Here is a 14828-nt window from a genome sequence, read left to right as displayed (position 1 = left end):
CTAATAGAAACAGAATCCATTTATTCTACTGCTTCTATTGCCAGTATCAGCCAAAAATATAAACAGTTTAAATCATTTGTTTACAAAACTAATTGCTTCCTTCCCTAAACAACCACAAAGTTTCAAACATTACATGGAACTCCAGAATGAAAAATCTAACTCCTTTATATAACTGAAAGTTGTGATGAAGAAATAGGTTTAAGTTTGCATCTTGTGAGGCTTGGGCTCATTACGAACTATATTAAAGCTATTAGGGTGTGCTTAAATCATGAGTAATGAAGAGAATTTGTAAGTTTAGCAACATCTATATCCACTTTTGTTTAGTAAACTTTGTAGCACCTTACGCCATATGGTTTACATCCAAGGCCAGATATTTGGCATTACATGAGTTTTAAGAAAAAGTGAGTGATTTTAGTGATCGTAGCTGTTATTTGTTTATAAACGAAGTAATAAATGTAAATTTTCCATGGTATTTCTGTAGTCAAGAAAGATGTTTTCTTTTAAAGGTGCAAGAATCTTTCAGAGCTTCGCTGTGACTTTGAGATGAAGAACAACAGTAAAAGCACTGTTCCTTTGCTTTTTAAGGTTTTTTGTTGTTGTGCGTAAACTGATTTTGTGTCATAGATTGATACCCCATATCATTTGTTTTTCTATATATACTTTATAAATTTTACTAATTTCCAACACTGAATATGTTTTCTTTGTGATTTTCCCCCCATTTTTTTCTCAAAAATTCTGTGCATCAGATTATCCCCTCCTTCTCACAAGCACATGCTAGTTTATGTGCTGGTAATGGGGCACTTATTTCCTAAGCATCAAATGGTCATAAATGCATTATATAATTATGATATATTATATTATGAAAATAAAGATATGTCTAAGTTGCCACTTGGGAGTGTCAATCACGAGATTTAGTGCTGCAAATTGACTGTTTATTTATATTAAATAGATAAGATATGCATGTACTTAGCATGCACAAATTTCTTATTATCAAAGGTCTTTTTGAAAAAGATGTTTTTCTCATAAAATATCAAAAATTGCCTCCCAATCTTACATCATATTACACAACTTTCAAGTGACACATGTAAATAAATATAGTTTGTGTCATTTATTCCCCAACTAAAAATATTATAACATTTTAACAGCAAGAACAGCTTTTAGCCTTTAACTTTGGTGATACAAATTTTCTTTTGTTCATCTTTTCAGAATTACAATAACTCAAGGAAATTTTACTGTCACACAAATGTCTTGGACAAATAACTTTCATTTTTACACTAGAAATCTTCTGAATAGAAATAAATTACAAAAATCGTGTTTGTTTGTCACAAAAAAGAAAAGATTAATCAGGAAATTGATTTGATTCAACTAAATCAGATTAACATGCAGATCAGTCGAGTTTCTTTGTTGTTTAGATGGAAGATGGCATGCATTTAAGACTAGATCCAATTGGGATTGAAAACACGCATATGCGCTTTTTCCCCGTTAAAATGAATTTCCCACCCACAGAAATGTCATCACATGCTTCTCATCAAATGTAGATCAACTGTAAATACAATGCATGTCAAATAATTAGTGCACATGTTATAAATTAAGCCTTAATGATGACTTAAACAGACCTCAACTCCCAAAACCTACAAATGTGGCATTTAACAATGAAAAAAAGTGGTTGAATTTACAGAAAAAAGTCAACTTGAATTTTTAAATATCAATGTGTCCAAACTGCACTTATTTAAAGTTGCTGAATACAAGAGAAAAAAAAAGAAATTAAAACCATTTTTAGTGCCAGGACTTTGCTTTTTAGGGTCTATATGCATTATTTTCAATCTTTACATGTGCATACTTGTTTCATGGTCCTAATCATTTACTATTTCCTTTATCTCAATAAATTAGTTGGCACTATGTGGTATCTGTTAATTTAGGAGATTATTAACCCTTTTAATATCCTGTATCAATTAAAATATGCATATCCACACCTAAACATGATACAATAAAGGTCCAAAGGTCATGTTCATGTCCACCACTTTATTAAGATTGAAGGTCATTTACATCAACTTCTCATTTACACATGAAGGGGGCACTGCCAAAATATTTTGTTCTATTAATAATTCATCACATCTTATTTAATCAAAAACAATAAAAAGGGCTTTCATGTTTTTAAAGAAAATATCAGAATTACTACAAGAATTACAAGAAATGCTGGTTTAGAAAGTGATACTAACACACATGGTCAAAGTCCGTCATCATAATTACCGAACATTAAATATTGACATGTTATAATTTACATGGCTGAACAGATTAATTAGTTTCTAATTGAAAAATTAAATTCATATTGCAATCTTTCAGCAGTTAGGTAGTGCCAGAACTGTGTTTTAATTAAGATTCTGTTTCCAAAGCAAACCAGATGGTTTTGAGAGACAAGAAACATTTTGCTCATTTAGGAAATTCCACTTCAAACAAGCCATCTTTAATTGTTTACATTTCAGCTTGCGATGCTTCCAAGTCAATACCAACATTTTTCTAGTGAAGCAAACCAACTGTAAAATGGCTTCTCCATACACTAATATACCAGCTAGTATAAACACAATAAACCTATTAGAAAACAGTAAGGAACAGATGAAAAAGTCATCATTTATCTTATCCTTATTACATAGGAAGTCATCTCTGTCTTCATTTGTGATTTGGGTTTTTAGGGAAATTGTTTTAACCTCTGTCATCGCTAATTAATTTTTCTTGGGAGACAGACCTAGGAAAAAAAGTAAAATACATCTTACCCTACAAAAGTTAATATTCTTAATTTCAATTTGACCACCAAAAGCAGATAAATCTTAAGTAATATGCAGGAGATCTTATAAGTTTTCCTATTCAAAATAAAAATATTTTTTTAGCAATTTTATCGTGGAAAACATAAGGAACATAACTTATAATGCAGATACATGCCCCCCTTTTTCCCAGTTTGCATATATGAAAAGCTAAAATTACTCAAAAGTAAAATAATTAATGGGATCTTTATTTGAACTAATGATTTTGCTTTCAATCTTGCTCTAACTTTCAGTTGATAAAACAGAATGCTTTAGAATTAAGCTTATACCGATATACAATCTGCTGTTTTATGAATAAGAACAAAGACTACATTTCTGACACAGCTATATATATTATTCTCAAAACTAAATTAAGAGCCATGATCTGATTTATGACTTTCTTGCAACATAAATAAAATGAGGAAAATACATCTGCAACTGGTACATGTCAATTTTGGTAAAAGATGGATAAAAATATCAAATATTATAAAGAACGACATGTAGATTATGGAATTAATCAACGTCCCGTTGGGCTTTCGGTAACAACTTATCTACAAAATGCTATTACACAAATGGAGTCCCTGCAAATTTTATCAAACTTTCATTACGATTTCATAATTCTGTGCATAGCTTTATTATATTATACTGGAGGAACTCAAATTACTTTGGTAGTATGTCTAGCGTTTATAGATTTTAACATGTCCCATTTAGATTAATATCATCAGCTGATTTTGGAAAGTCATTTGTTTAGGAAGACAAATATTTTGATCTGATTGAGATAATCTCTGAAAATATATCATTACTAACAACAACAAAAAGCCGAATTTTCAACCAGAACTGACAAATAGAAATGAAAATTTAATTAAAGTAGAATTTAAAAATTTGCTGGGGAGGTGACATATATGTTTTATATACCACTATGCACATACTGTATGTCTATTATATTTAAGGCTCCAGCATTTTCAGATCTAATCAACAAAAATTAAGCACTAAAATTAAGCAATTGAGAAATATCAGCTAATTTTACGCAATATGACTTCAGAAAATGGTAATCACTCTGTACTTAGAAACTTGTTATGATTCCTCGTCCAAGAAAGCAAAACAAAAGAGAAGAAAATTATTTTTCTTATCTGATTAAAATTCACTGACTGAAAAAACACCAAAAGCCATTGATTTTTAATCAATTTTTTAAATCATGTACAGTCTAACTTGTGTTTTTGCTTTAATCACTACCCCAGATTAAATTAAGCATGAAAGTTGGGTCTTGTACCAGACTGATTTAGTAGTGTCATAAGTTAGTCAATATTGAAGCCATCCTTGAAATATTTTGTTAACAGTTTAGAGATGGGATGGTGGCTAGTTGAATTAGCCTTTCCCTTCTTTTGTCAAACACTGCATTTTGAAAATGAACAAAAAGAGCTCCTGGATCTGAATTCCAGGACCTCAAGTTTCACTTCCTACCCTCTCCATCATTTAGTAGTTAAGTTTGTATTAGTGACTTACCATAGGCTGTACAGAATGAGAACAGGGTAAATACTAAATTTATAACAAGTGTCTTCATCTTTAGTTCTGATGATCTGAAATGACAAAAAATAAAAAAATAAACAATCTATTCGTTATCTTACCATTAAAATATAATATATATGGCATAATATATTTAAAAGATAAAATTTACACTAAACCTTTTCAACAACTGATAAGCTGAAGAAATTTCTGATTGATGTATACAGGTAATTGAAGCAGTTTTTATGTTTACTGAGAAATTGTAATAAAAACTTCTCCTTTTTTTTAGTTTTCATATGGTTTATGCTCATTGAGAGCAAACCTTACAAAATATAAAACAAATGTTGTGGAGCGTATATCATCACCCCTCGTCAATTTCAGGTTTGTTGGAGAAATTCTTCACAAAGAAAAGATTCTTCAAGATTGAAGCTCATCTGTCAATCAGTGAATCGATAAAAAATCAACGCCTTCTAAGATAAGTTGATAGTGCAGATTTTTTTCCTCGCATAAAATAGCAATATTAAGTTCCTATTATTTTAGTTGTGGACTTTGTAAATTAAGAATTATACTAATGGGAATCAGATATGTCTAACTGTCAACAAAGCTTAAAATATCTTTAACAGAAGATCAAACTATCATATATATACTGGAATTTTTTCATAGTATTTTTTCATATATATGTGATAAGGGCTTTGCTCATTGTTCAAGGTTCTACAGTGAAATATAGTTATTAATTTCTGTGCCATTTGGTCTAACGTGAAGAGTTGTCTCATTGGCAATCATACCATCTTCTTTTATATATAATAGGTTGCATAAAAGTTTAAGCATATTCAATAGTTTTGATAATTCCTGTGCCTCTTTATCTATTGAAAGATCTGATAATATTCTTCACTTTTTTTCCCTGCGAATTTGAAATAGCCGAAATTTTTATTGATACAGCAAGAATGTTGATGACTTAAGAAAAGGATATCTCTTACTTACCTTTAACAAATAGTCTTACATTACCAAAATAATTAATCCCTTTTAATACTGAATGAGACCTTGAATTGAGCACATTATAAAGTCATATGCTATAATGTACTTCACCGTACAAGTGGTTACTACAGCTAAATGTCAATTCCCTATACACAGCACACAACAATAACTTTCTTAATTTCCACAAATTTTCAACTTTAAAATATCATTAGGTGTTCTTTCAATAGCAACTTCTACTTGCTCGGTATAAAGTAAATTTGAAACCGCCTCTAATATATACTGAATTTGACACTCATGTCAAATATTTTCTATAAAAGCCGGATTAGATTTTTCCATTTAATTCAGCATATGACACTGAAAGGAAATTCAGCCTTTTGATAGATGCATAACAATTCTTCTATGTACTATTGATTAACTATGAGTACATAATTTTCTCTCTTGAAGCTCCACAAATTTGCTTCATTTCAATGTTTCCTCAAATTTAATCCAAATTTACAAAGGTTTTCACAATGAAAGTAAAATTAAAAACATGTCAAAGCCACTAGAACGGACAAAAACTGTATTTATTTACTCCGCTACTGTATAAATATTTGTGTGAACAATGTCAATCTGAAATCTGTAAACGTTAATGAGTTGGTGACTCAATAGGCACACATCTTCCGATGGAAAAGATTAAAAAAAAATCCATTTGCAAGCTAAGATCCCAAAGCCTCTCGTTCTGTATTGGGAAGAGAAAGTGATTTGATTGTGAAGATTTCAAACCTTGACAGTGCTGTGTACGCGAATAAACGAATCCTTTTCATTGATTTTGATACGGTCCAACAAAAGTGTCATTGAAGGAAATGATCATCAGATAATAACATAAACTGGCCTCCGTATGACAGGTAAATTATCCCGATCATTATATCCTTTTAATTCATTTTGTTCAGAAAACCTTATACATTGCCATAAATTGCTTTTAATGCATATATATTTTTCTTCTGTAATATATTTCACATTTTTAAATTCAAAGGGAAATGTCAATGTGCTTTTTAGTTGGTTCTTTTTAATATATTTTGAATGTTCCTACAGAAAAACAGAGCCACCCCCTTTGCCAAAAAAATATACATGTACTGCTTTTCTAGGTATCCCAAGAAGATCCTATTTGTTTTAACCAATAGTTTTTTACAAACAGTTTTAAAAAAGAGAACTGTACAGAAAATTATTTAAAAAAAGACTTTAGAAATAAAATGTAAATTATCTTAAATCAATAAGGAACCCAAATGCCTTACCTAATTGGTCTAACAGTTTAAGTAAAGTATATCTCAACCATATTTGACAATTTCCCCCATGTTAACACCTTCATAATCAATCATAAGCCAATTAAAAGACAAATACATGTAATGATCGGTAATCGAGTAATCCTTTTATTTAAAAAAAATATCCATCAATATTTACAGTGTTTTTATATCTAGTTATTTTTAACACATAAAAGTTGTATGAACAAAGACTTTAAAGTTAAAAAGATTCCATCGATCATAATTAAGCGCTCTATTTACTATCTGTCAAGGTTTTAAAACAAAAATCCGTCTCTTGAAAAGAGACCGCTACGTGCATTCTGCTCTCCAGGCGAAATCCTAATTACCTGTTTATTCTTATTATGATCTATTAGTAGCAATAACATGTTAAAATCTGGTCTCATTTAATAAATAAATTGCAAGCATGCATGTAAACCTTTGGGAATGAGGAACCTAGTCTTTGTACATTTCTGTGAAAGTCTGCCGGTCTGGCTTCAATTGCTCAAAGGTCGAAAGGCAACGTTGTCCAGATTTGGATGTATTGGTGAAAAGACGAGGATTATCGAAGATAAACCTAATTTGATTGGATGCCACCGAATTTTACCTACAGCACAGACCTGTCGATAGTTTCACATGTATCCGTGTAGGCCTAATTAATATGTCTTAGATGGGTCAGAGAAAGTCTTTTGATGGGACAACTGTTTTTTTCTCTCTCTTTTAAAAATGCAATGTGATAATGCCATGATTTGATACGTATACAGTTATCTGTTACATCCGACCCTTATATCCCATGTTTACATGATTTCTCTGGTCATTTACCGTTTTGTCATAGTTTCCACTTTATAAAGAGACTGTCGTGAATGAAGGGTATATCTTGTTACATTACTCTCACATCATATGAAATGGTGAATTTAATATATTTTATTGACAATTCAATGCCTATAAATCATTAAAGAGTTTCCTATTCTAATTTTCATAGTTATAGAGATAAATTTCCAATAAATAAACTGATAATTGACTATCTAAGTATTACAAAAACATAAAACTACCGCAAACTAAATTTATGTGAGTGCTCCTCCAAAGGCGGCCAAGAAAAGCTATCTTACGACCATTTTCCATATCATTCATAAGTATCAGTGAACATTTAAAGTCACAAATCCGTAAATTATTGGAAAATGATTGAGTATACGCTGATCTCGGTACATAAATTTCCCGAACGTCTTTCATCCAATGTTTACTTGAGAACAAGGTATTTATTGAATGGTTTAACGCGGTAACTTTGTTATTAACTTTTCAATTAGTTTTAATAACTATTCAGTATTTATTGGACCGTGTGAAAACAGAACAAATATAATCTGTGATCTTTAACATATATATTATGATGCCTTTTCTAGCATCTGGGACAACAAAGGCTATATGTTGATGTAACATTATCAAAATGAAGCTTTTTGAATTGAATACATATGAAGGGGTGTATTTAAAGAAGTCACGATTTCTCAAAATTAATAAATAAGAAATTTATAATATTGTTTCATATTGAATCAATGCGATCAAACTAGATTTTCTCTTTTTAAGAAAATAAAAATTCGGATTATTTTTTTTGTAATATGACTACCTGCAGCATGCTTATTTTGCTTAGTTATTTCTTAGTTCTAACACGAACCCAGATAAAACTGTAAAGTTACCGTTAAATAACTATACTACGGGGTGTGACCCCGTGTACTTGTTTGTGTATACGCGAATTTTGCATTCCACCATTTCCTGGGAATACATAGATAGTTCAGTTAACTTAGGTATGAATCAATTAAATTAGATGGTCTTATTTGAAAAATTTAATTTAAACGATTTAAAATAAAACAAATTGAAAACACGCTCAAAGTTTAGGTAAGCCGAGATGAAAATACAAAATCTGAAAGAAAAACTCAAGTGTATAAATCGTTCAATGTTTCCAAAAATAGAAATACAAGACGTGAAGTTTGTATAAATACCTGCTTAAAAAATAATCCTTTAATCCAGTTCTATAGTGCACCTTGCGTGTTGCAAGTTTTTATCATTATCAGAATATATGGTGCTAAAATTAGTAAAAATAGTAAGCCCAGCGGGGCGGAATGTCAAATCGGTTAGCACACATCTAATCAGGTGACATAGTGTTTGAACAATTCGCGACAAATGACAGGTCAATTATGATTAATCATCTATACAAAATATTATTATATGATAATTTAATCTAAGATCTAAAAAGTGTTCACCCATACTGTGACAGATATCGTCAAAGTCCACAGTTGCTATAGTTTTTACTAAATTTTTATTTTTGAAATGCAATTAAGGTAAAAAATGTGTGAATCAACAAAGTTGCTATTCCAAACTGTTATATTTGTTCCATTCATAAGAGCCGAACAAATTATTCAATTTTGATGGAAAAGTTATGGATTAATGGAGTATTATTGTAAAAGGCTTACTTGCTGATCAAAATAATTTATCGCAAGCCAATATAACTCAAAGACTGAACCTGAAACACATCTATAATTTCAGTTTAAAGCCAATATTTTGTTTTACTTGTAAAGGAAGAAAGATGTCATTTATGTATTATCCGATGACAAGTGTTAGCTAAAGTTTCAATTCGGTAGCCGATTTTCTTAGCAAGATTAAATTAATTTTGACGCAAATCACGCGAGCACTTGTCCTTATCTTATCCTATTTCTAAGAGTTATGTTACTACATCAAGTATAACATGGTCTTTTGGTGAATTACAAGTTGATAATGCGTTTTTAATGAACAATATATGTCATTTTAGAATATGACGGTATTTTACGTACTAATTCATTTAGAAGGCCAATGGTAACATCGATTTATGTATTTGTTTCTGTATTTGTAACAGTGGGTTGTGACATGGTAGTTAACTGTTGTCCCTTTCTCATTTGATAGACTTACACAATTGTCAAATATTCATGTCCATATTGATATTATATTATGGTCAAATATACGAGTCTTTTTATCGCTCAATATTTTCCAAAAGTCTAGCTATTCAAACCAAAGATTGCTTCTTTCTGTATGAAGCTTCTTTTCTATGTAAACCGTCACACAAGAAACTCTAAGGACCACAAGTTTTGAGAACAACATAGATTAATATTTGGACCTAAAGAGACATTCAAGGACCAGTTTGTCCAAGCGAATTGAATAGTTTCGTAATAAATATTGTGTTCTATTCGTTTAGTTCCATAGTTTGATAAATATTAATGTGTGATTTTGTCCGGTTTTATGAGCCCCCCCTTTTGAATTTACATTGTGGTTCGATATTTATGTTAATTTATTTTTATCAACTTCATTTATCAAAACGAACTTGACAGTTTGAGAGTTTTCATGTGTGTTTTTTATTTAGACCAAAAACAGAAGAAAAATCTATTACTTGATTAATGAAAATTAGATTGTAACGTAAAATAAAAGCTCTGTTTATCTCCGTGAATGATAAATTCATTGAAACAACACAGAAATGACGCAAGAAACCTCTTTATATTTGACAGAAAAATTGACAAAACTAAAAATAAGTACTGACGGTTTTGACACGGGTGGAATTATGATTTATATCAATTCGCTGGCAAGGTCAAATGCAAGATAAAATCTACCGTTACACTAAATTAATGAAAGCCCTTTTCATAGCGGTATTTAATCATTTAAAGTTAGTTTATAACAGTACTAACTTTATCAAAGTCAGTGGTCGGGACCTGTCAATATTCCTTAAGTTGGCAATGAAAGTTTTTTTAGTGTTATAGTTATAAAATGCAGGTATTATATATTTTTTTTAGTATTATTTCAAGTGTCATCCATAAAAAAAAAGTTGCCGAATAGTGAATAGCTCTCCGGGATATCTAAAAATTGTAACTTGAAATGATGGAATTCAAGACGAAGTGTATTATAAGAAATAATCACGGAAATGTGAAAGGTGAATTCTACTTTACACCTGGAAATTTACCTGCTTATGATGACAGAGATTGTTATCTGACATACCTGTCATGCCAACCAATGTACAATTTTTATCAAATTAAGATAAAATTTCATACCTGCTTTGATACCGTAGATTTTCTTCCTAAGGTAACAACTACATCCATACAAAATGTCACTCTGTTTATCTTAACCAAGAATAACAAAAATTACAAGACAAGAAACAATATTGTCCGTCTCATTAATTCAGATGTATATCATATATGTAAGACAAAATCTTGCACTATACGTGTCAATCGTAATTCAGGTGTTTTTAGAGTTTTTGTCATCCATTACATGACATTCATATTAATTTTCCAACAATTACATATATCAATAAAACCATGAACATGACAACTGTATCAACATTTAAAAAAATTACCACTAGTAAGTTTATACAAAGTTCATTGTAATCTATGCATATATATCGAGTAATCAATTGCATGCAAATTTTCTTGTACATGTTACAAAAAACACAATGCAGAAAATCTACCAATTGTGTTAGGTAACAAATTAGATTAGAATTCTCACCTTGTAAAATAGTTAATCCAGGCAGCTGTTTATGAAATATTATAATCATATGTTAACTTTTTCGCATCCTTATAAATTGTCACTCGACACTATATGTTATCATCTGTTAATATAACAAAGATTCGAAATTCAATTCACAAAAGTAAGAAAATGAAGTAAGTTTTTTCCTAGTAAACATTGGAATAGAGTTTGTATTCGTCCAGCCCTCAGCTATACAAACAACTATATTAATTGGTTGCTCTTTATAAGTTACGATATGAATTAAACTCCTTGTAATAGACACACCTTCACGAGTGCAGCCTTATTTTCTATGTAAATAAAGTGAAAACTTCACTAATTCTCTACAATATGAAAATCTAAACATGATTAAGTTAGAAGTCACGTGACATGGAAATACCTATAGAGCGGAGAGCATGTGGTTTTAACAAGGTTAAACTGATAACGACAATAAATTATCAAGTTGACTGTTCTTACACAATTATGACAATTTTCTATACCACATAAAAGTATATCCACATGGACAAAAACATTTATTTGCTACACATGTGAGGAACTGACAAGCTTTTGCAAATAAGAAGGTTTTAGAATAGTCTTTTTTATGCATATTCTTTGTGCTACCATAGATGTAATGATAGATGGGTATTTCATATATGGTGCTTCAGAAGCACAACTTACTATAATAAATAACTGTTTTGAGCTTTGACTGGTCAATCAAGTTTGGTCGCTCGTCCTGAACATGCATGAATTCACGATTTGCCACTGGACGTTAAGGAACCAACAATCAATCAATCAATTGGAACGTTTTCATTTTAAAATGCGAATCAGTTAAATTCTTATCAATAAGCTTCATGCAACGCCAACCTTTCATTCAATTTTCTAACTTCATCCTTTTATAAACTTCATGCATCTGAGGTCATTTTCTGGTTTCAGATTCCGAACAGGAGAACTAAAATGCACATATTTTAAAGCCAATCAGAGATGCAAAAGATGTCTAGAAACGTTTTAAAAGTGTTATATGTTGCATCATCCATCTTGGTAAGATGAACAAAAGTTCTATAAAACAATTTGTTTACATTAAATACTGCATGTAATAACCAGAAACCAGTAGCTTTTTGGAGAAATATTACCTCGGAGAATAATATATGTTTTACAAATTCAGATTTAGATTATCAATTAATTCAGCAAAAATATAATCATGGTTTTTTTTTTTTATTATTTTGTAAAAAGGAAAAAGGGCAAAAAAAAACTAATATTGAAAATACAGTACATACATACAAGTACAAATTGTTTTTGTAAATATTGTAATCTCGCTTTTCTTGTAAATAACCTGAACTTGAACACCTTCACTCTCTCTGCAGTTGTTCAGTAATATTGAGACGTTTGGTATGTTATGATATTTTTATTCTTTATATTTCTTATCATTGATATGAACTCTTCTTGCAGACAAGACTTTGATATCAACATTTCCGTAGATAAAACTCAGTTATTAAGGTCTTTCCCCTACATGGGAAAGACCTTATTGTTTTTCTAATGTTTTTTTTTCTTTTTTTTCTTCCAGCATTTTTTTGGCACGCCCTCCTACCGCTTCTATTGGAGTTATCAATCCCAAAATTGAACCATCGATAGACCTCAACATGAACTTTTACCAGATGAACTTTTGTAGGATTTCACATGCCCCTTAAGAAGTTATCTCCCTTTTATTAATTTTTTTCAACATGGTCCCCCCAAAATGTGTTTAAAGATATCATGACTTTATTTGGACAATAGGTAGATCTCACAATGATGTATTACCATATGAGGCTGCATAGGATTTCATCATCTACTTTGAGAGTTATATCCCCTTGAAGCAATTTCTTTTATTTGCATTTTTTTCAAAAAGTATCAGAGATAGAATTTAATTGAAAATGACAGCATGTATTAGAACAGAAGGCAATGTTTATAAACATAAACAATTAATTTGTTACTAACCCTTATAAGGAGTTATTTCCCTTTAAAAATTAAAAAAAATAATTCAAAAATTTTATTTCGAGAACCGGAAGTCATAGAGACTTTGAACCTTCACCAATAATCTTAAATTCATATGACCTTTAATATGCACTCAAGGTCAAAGTTCACCGAGTGCAAAAAAAAAATACGCTGCAATTTGAAGCTTACATATTAGGAAAACGATAAGACTTTGCTGCATACATACAGCGTATAAAATGTTCCTCTCGACGAGCTCTACATTTTATATTATTAACCGAAAAATGTCCGACTGTCTGTTCAAAAGTTACAACGGGATGATTCTTAAAAATCTAGTATTTTGTGTATATCTTTTTTAAGGTAACAGATATCAACCTACTATATACTGCAAAGATGATCAGTAATTCAAGACCTTCAATTTGAGGTCAATGTTACGTCATGATGCAATTTCACCTTGACCTTCACATTATACTATGACCTTGACATTGTGATCTCTGAAAGGTCAAGTGGTCCTGAGTTGAATGGTGATAGTCCCATGTCTCTATGACTTCCGGTTCTCAAGTTTGGTATTGCATCATATATTTGATGATTAATTGTGACCTTGGTGAACTTTGAAATTGTCCCAATTCTTTTTCTATAATGTTGTCCTTCAACTGTAGATCATTTATCATTTAACAGATTTGAGATATCTATTGTCGTTATAGAGATACTGCAGTTTAAAGTTTTGCGAGCGGAGGCATGTATTTCTGAATCAACAAGAGCTTACCACTTAAAATGTTTAAGAAATTGAAGAGGTTGACATAGTTATATGTTTGACCAAATACCAAAAACATTCCATGGAAAAATACACCAAAAAATCATTTTGAAATTTTCAAGTTTTGCATTGACTTTGTAAGTTTCATAACTTCTATTTATATAGTTGATATTGCATCATTATTTGTACTTTGTCAAATGGGGTCATCTGATATATCAAATTGAAGGTCTAAATAAACTCTACCTAAAAATGAAAATTTTGAACCCCCTTTTCATCCCAGTGGGCAGGGTGGGTTCATTTAGTGCAAACATTCAAATTTCTCAGATGGTAAGGTTGTCGCATATCAAATGAAAGAACATAAAGCGTACATTTCAAATTTCAAATTGACGTCTCCCAAAAATGGGTTGGATGGGGTCATTGAGTGCAAAATATAAATTTTCTTTAAAGATAGGGTTGTTGTATATCAAATGAAAGGTCATGATGTGTACATTTAAAATATCAAATTACCGACCTCAAAAAATTAGTTGGATAGGGTTATTAAGTGCAAAAATCAAACTTTCTAGAAAATGGCGTTGTCGCATATCAAATGAAAGCTCATCTACTCTGTATTACATATATCATACTTCCGATCTCAAAACTGTAGGCGGATGAGGTCATTAAGTGTTAAAAGCGAAAAGTTTGAAAAGGTATGCTTGTCGTATATCAAACGAAAGGTCGTACAAAGTACATAACGAAAACATCACTTTTACAGGAAAGACCTTTCAATTGTTTTACAAACAATTGAGATACTAGTGTTGTGATTGCAATTGTTAATAGGGGAAAACAATATTTAACTTAATTTACTCTGTGTTTTACAAAACAAAATAAAAAATTATGAAATGGAGCATCTTGGAAAGTTCAAGATTAACACTTTACCTACCTTTTCTTTTTATTATATTTTTTGTATTATTTTACAGTCTCACATAAACAAAAGCCTACAATCAGAACACTGTAGTATAAAACTGTGAAATTACTTCTGCACTAAATAAAGGTAGATCTATATCGCATTTT

At 30.5% G+C, this 14828-nt stretch overlaps 1 protein-coding gene across 5 annotated transcripts in view; it reads right to left on the bottom strand.

The window, feature by feature from the left end:
* LOC134715677 (fibroblast growth factor receptor-like 1) overlaps positions 1-11440 on the bottom strand; it is a 34431-nt gene extending 22991 nt beyond the window's left edge. Inside the window, exons 1-2 of one of the 5 annotated variants that reach the window (XM_063578011.1) lie at positions 11063-11440; positions 4302-4375 (exon numbers count right to left, since the gene is read on the bottom strand). In XM_063578011.1, the coding sequence (XP_063434081.1) occupies positions 4302-4359 (58 nt within the window). In that variant the 5' untranslated portion in view covers positions 4360-4375; positions 11063-11440. Of the gene's footprint in view, positions 1-4301; positions 4376-6547; positions 6569-6989; positions 7104-8541; positions 8679-10611; positions 10734-11062 lie in introns of those variants that run through there. The other 4 variants (XM_063578014.1, XM_063578012.1, XM_063578013.1 and 1 more) reach the window with 4 other exon arrangements.
* Positions 11441-14828: the final 3388 nt, after the last annotated feature.

Source organism: Mytilus trossulus, chromosome 4, assembly GCF_036588685.1.
Source record: "Mytilus trossulus isolate FHL-02 chromosome 4, PNRI_Mtr1.1.1.hap1, whole genome shotgun sequence".
Taxonomy (NCBI): Eukaryota; Metazoa; Mollusca; class Bivalvia; order Mytilida; family Mytilidae; genus Mytilus; species Mytilus trossulus.
The sequence above is the reverse complement of the archived record's forward strand: the minus strand, read 5'-3'. Positions and strand labels throughout refer to the sequence as shown.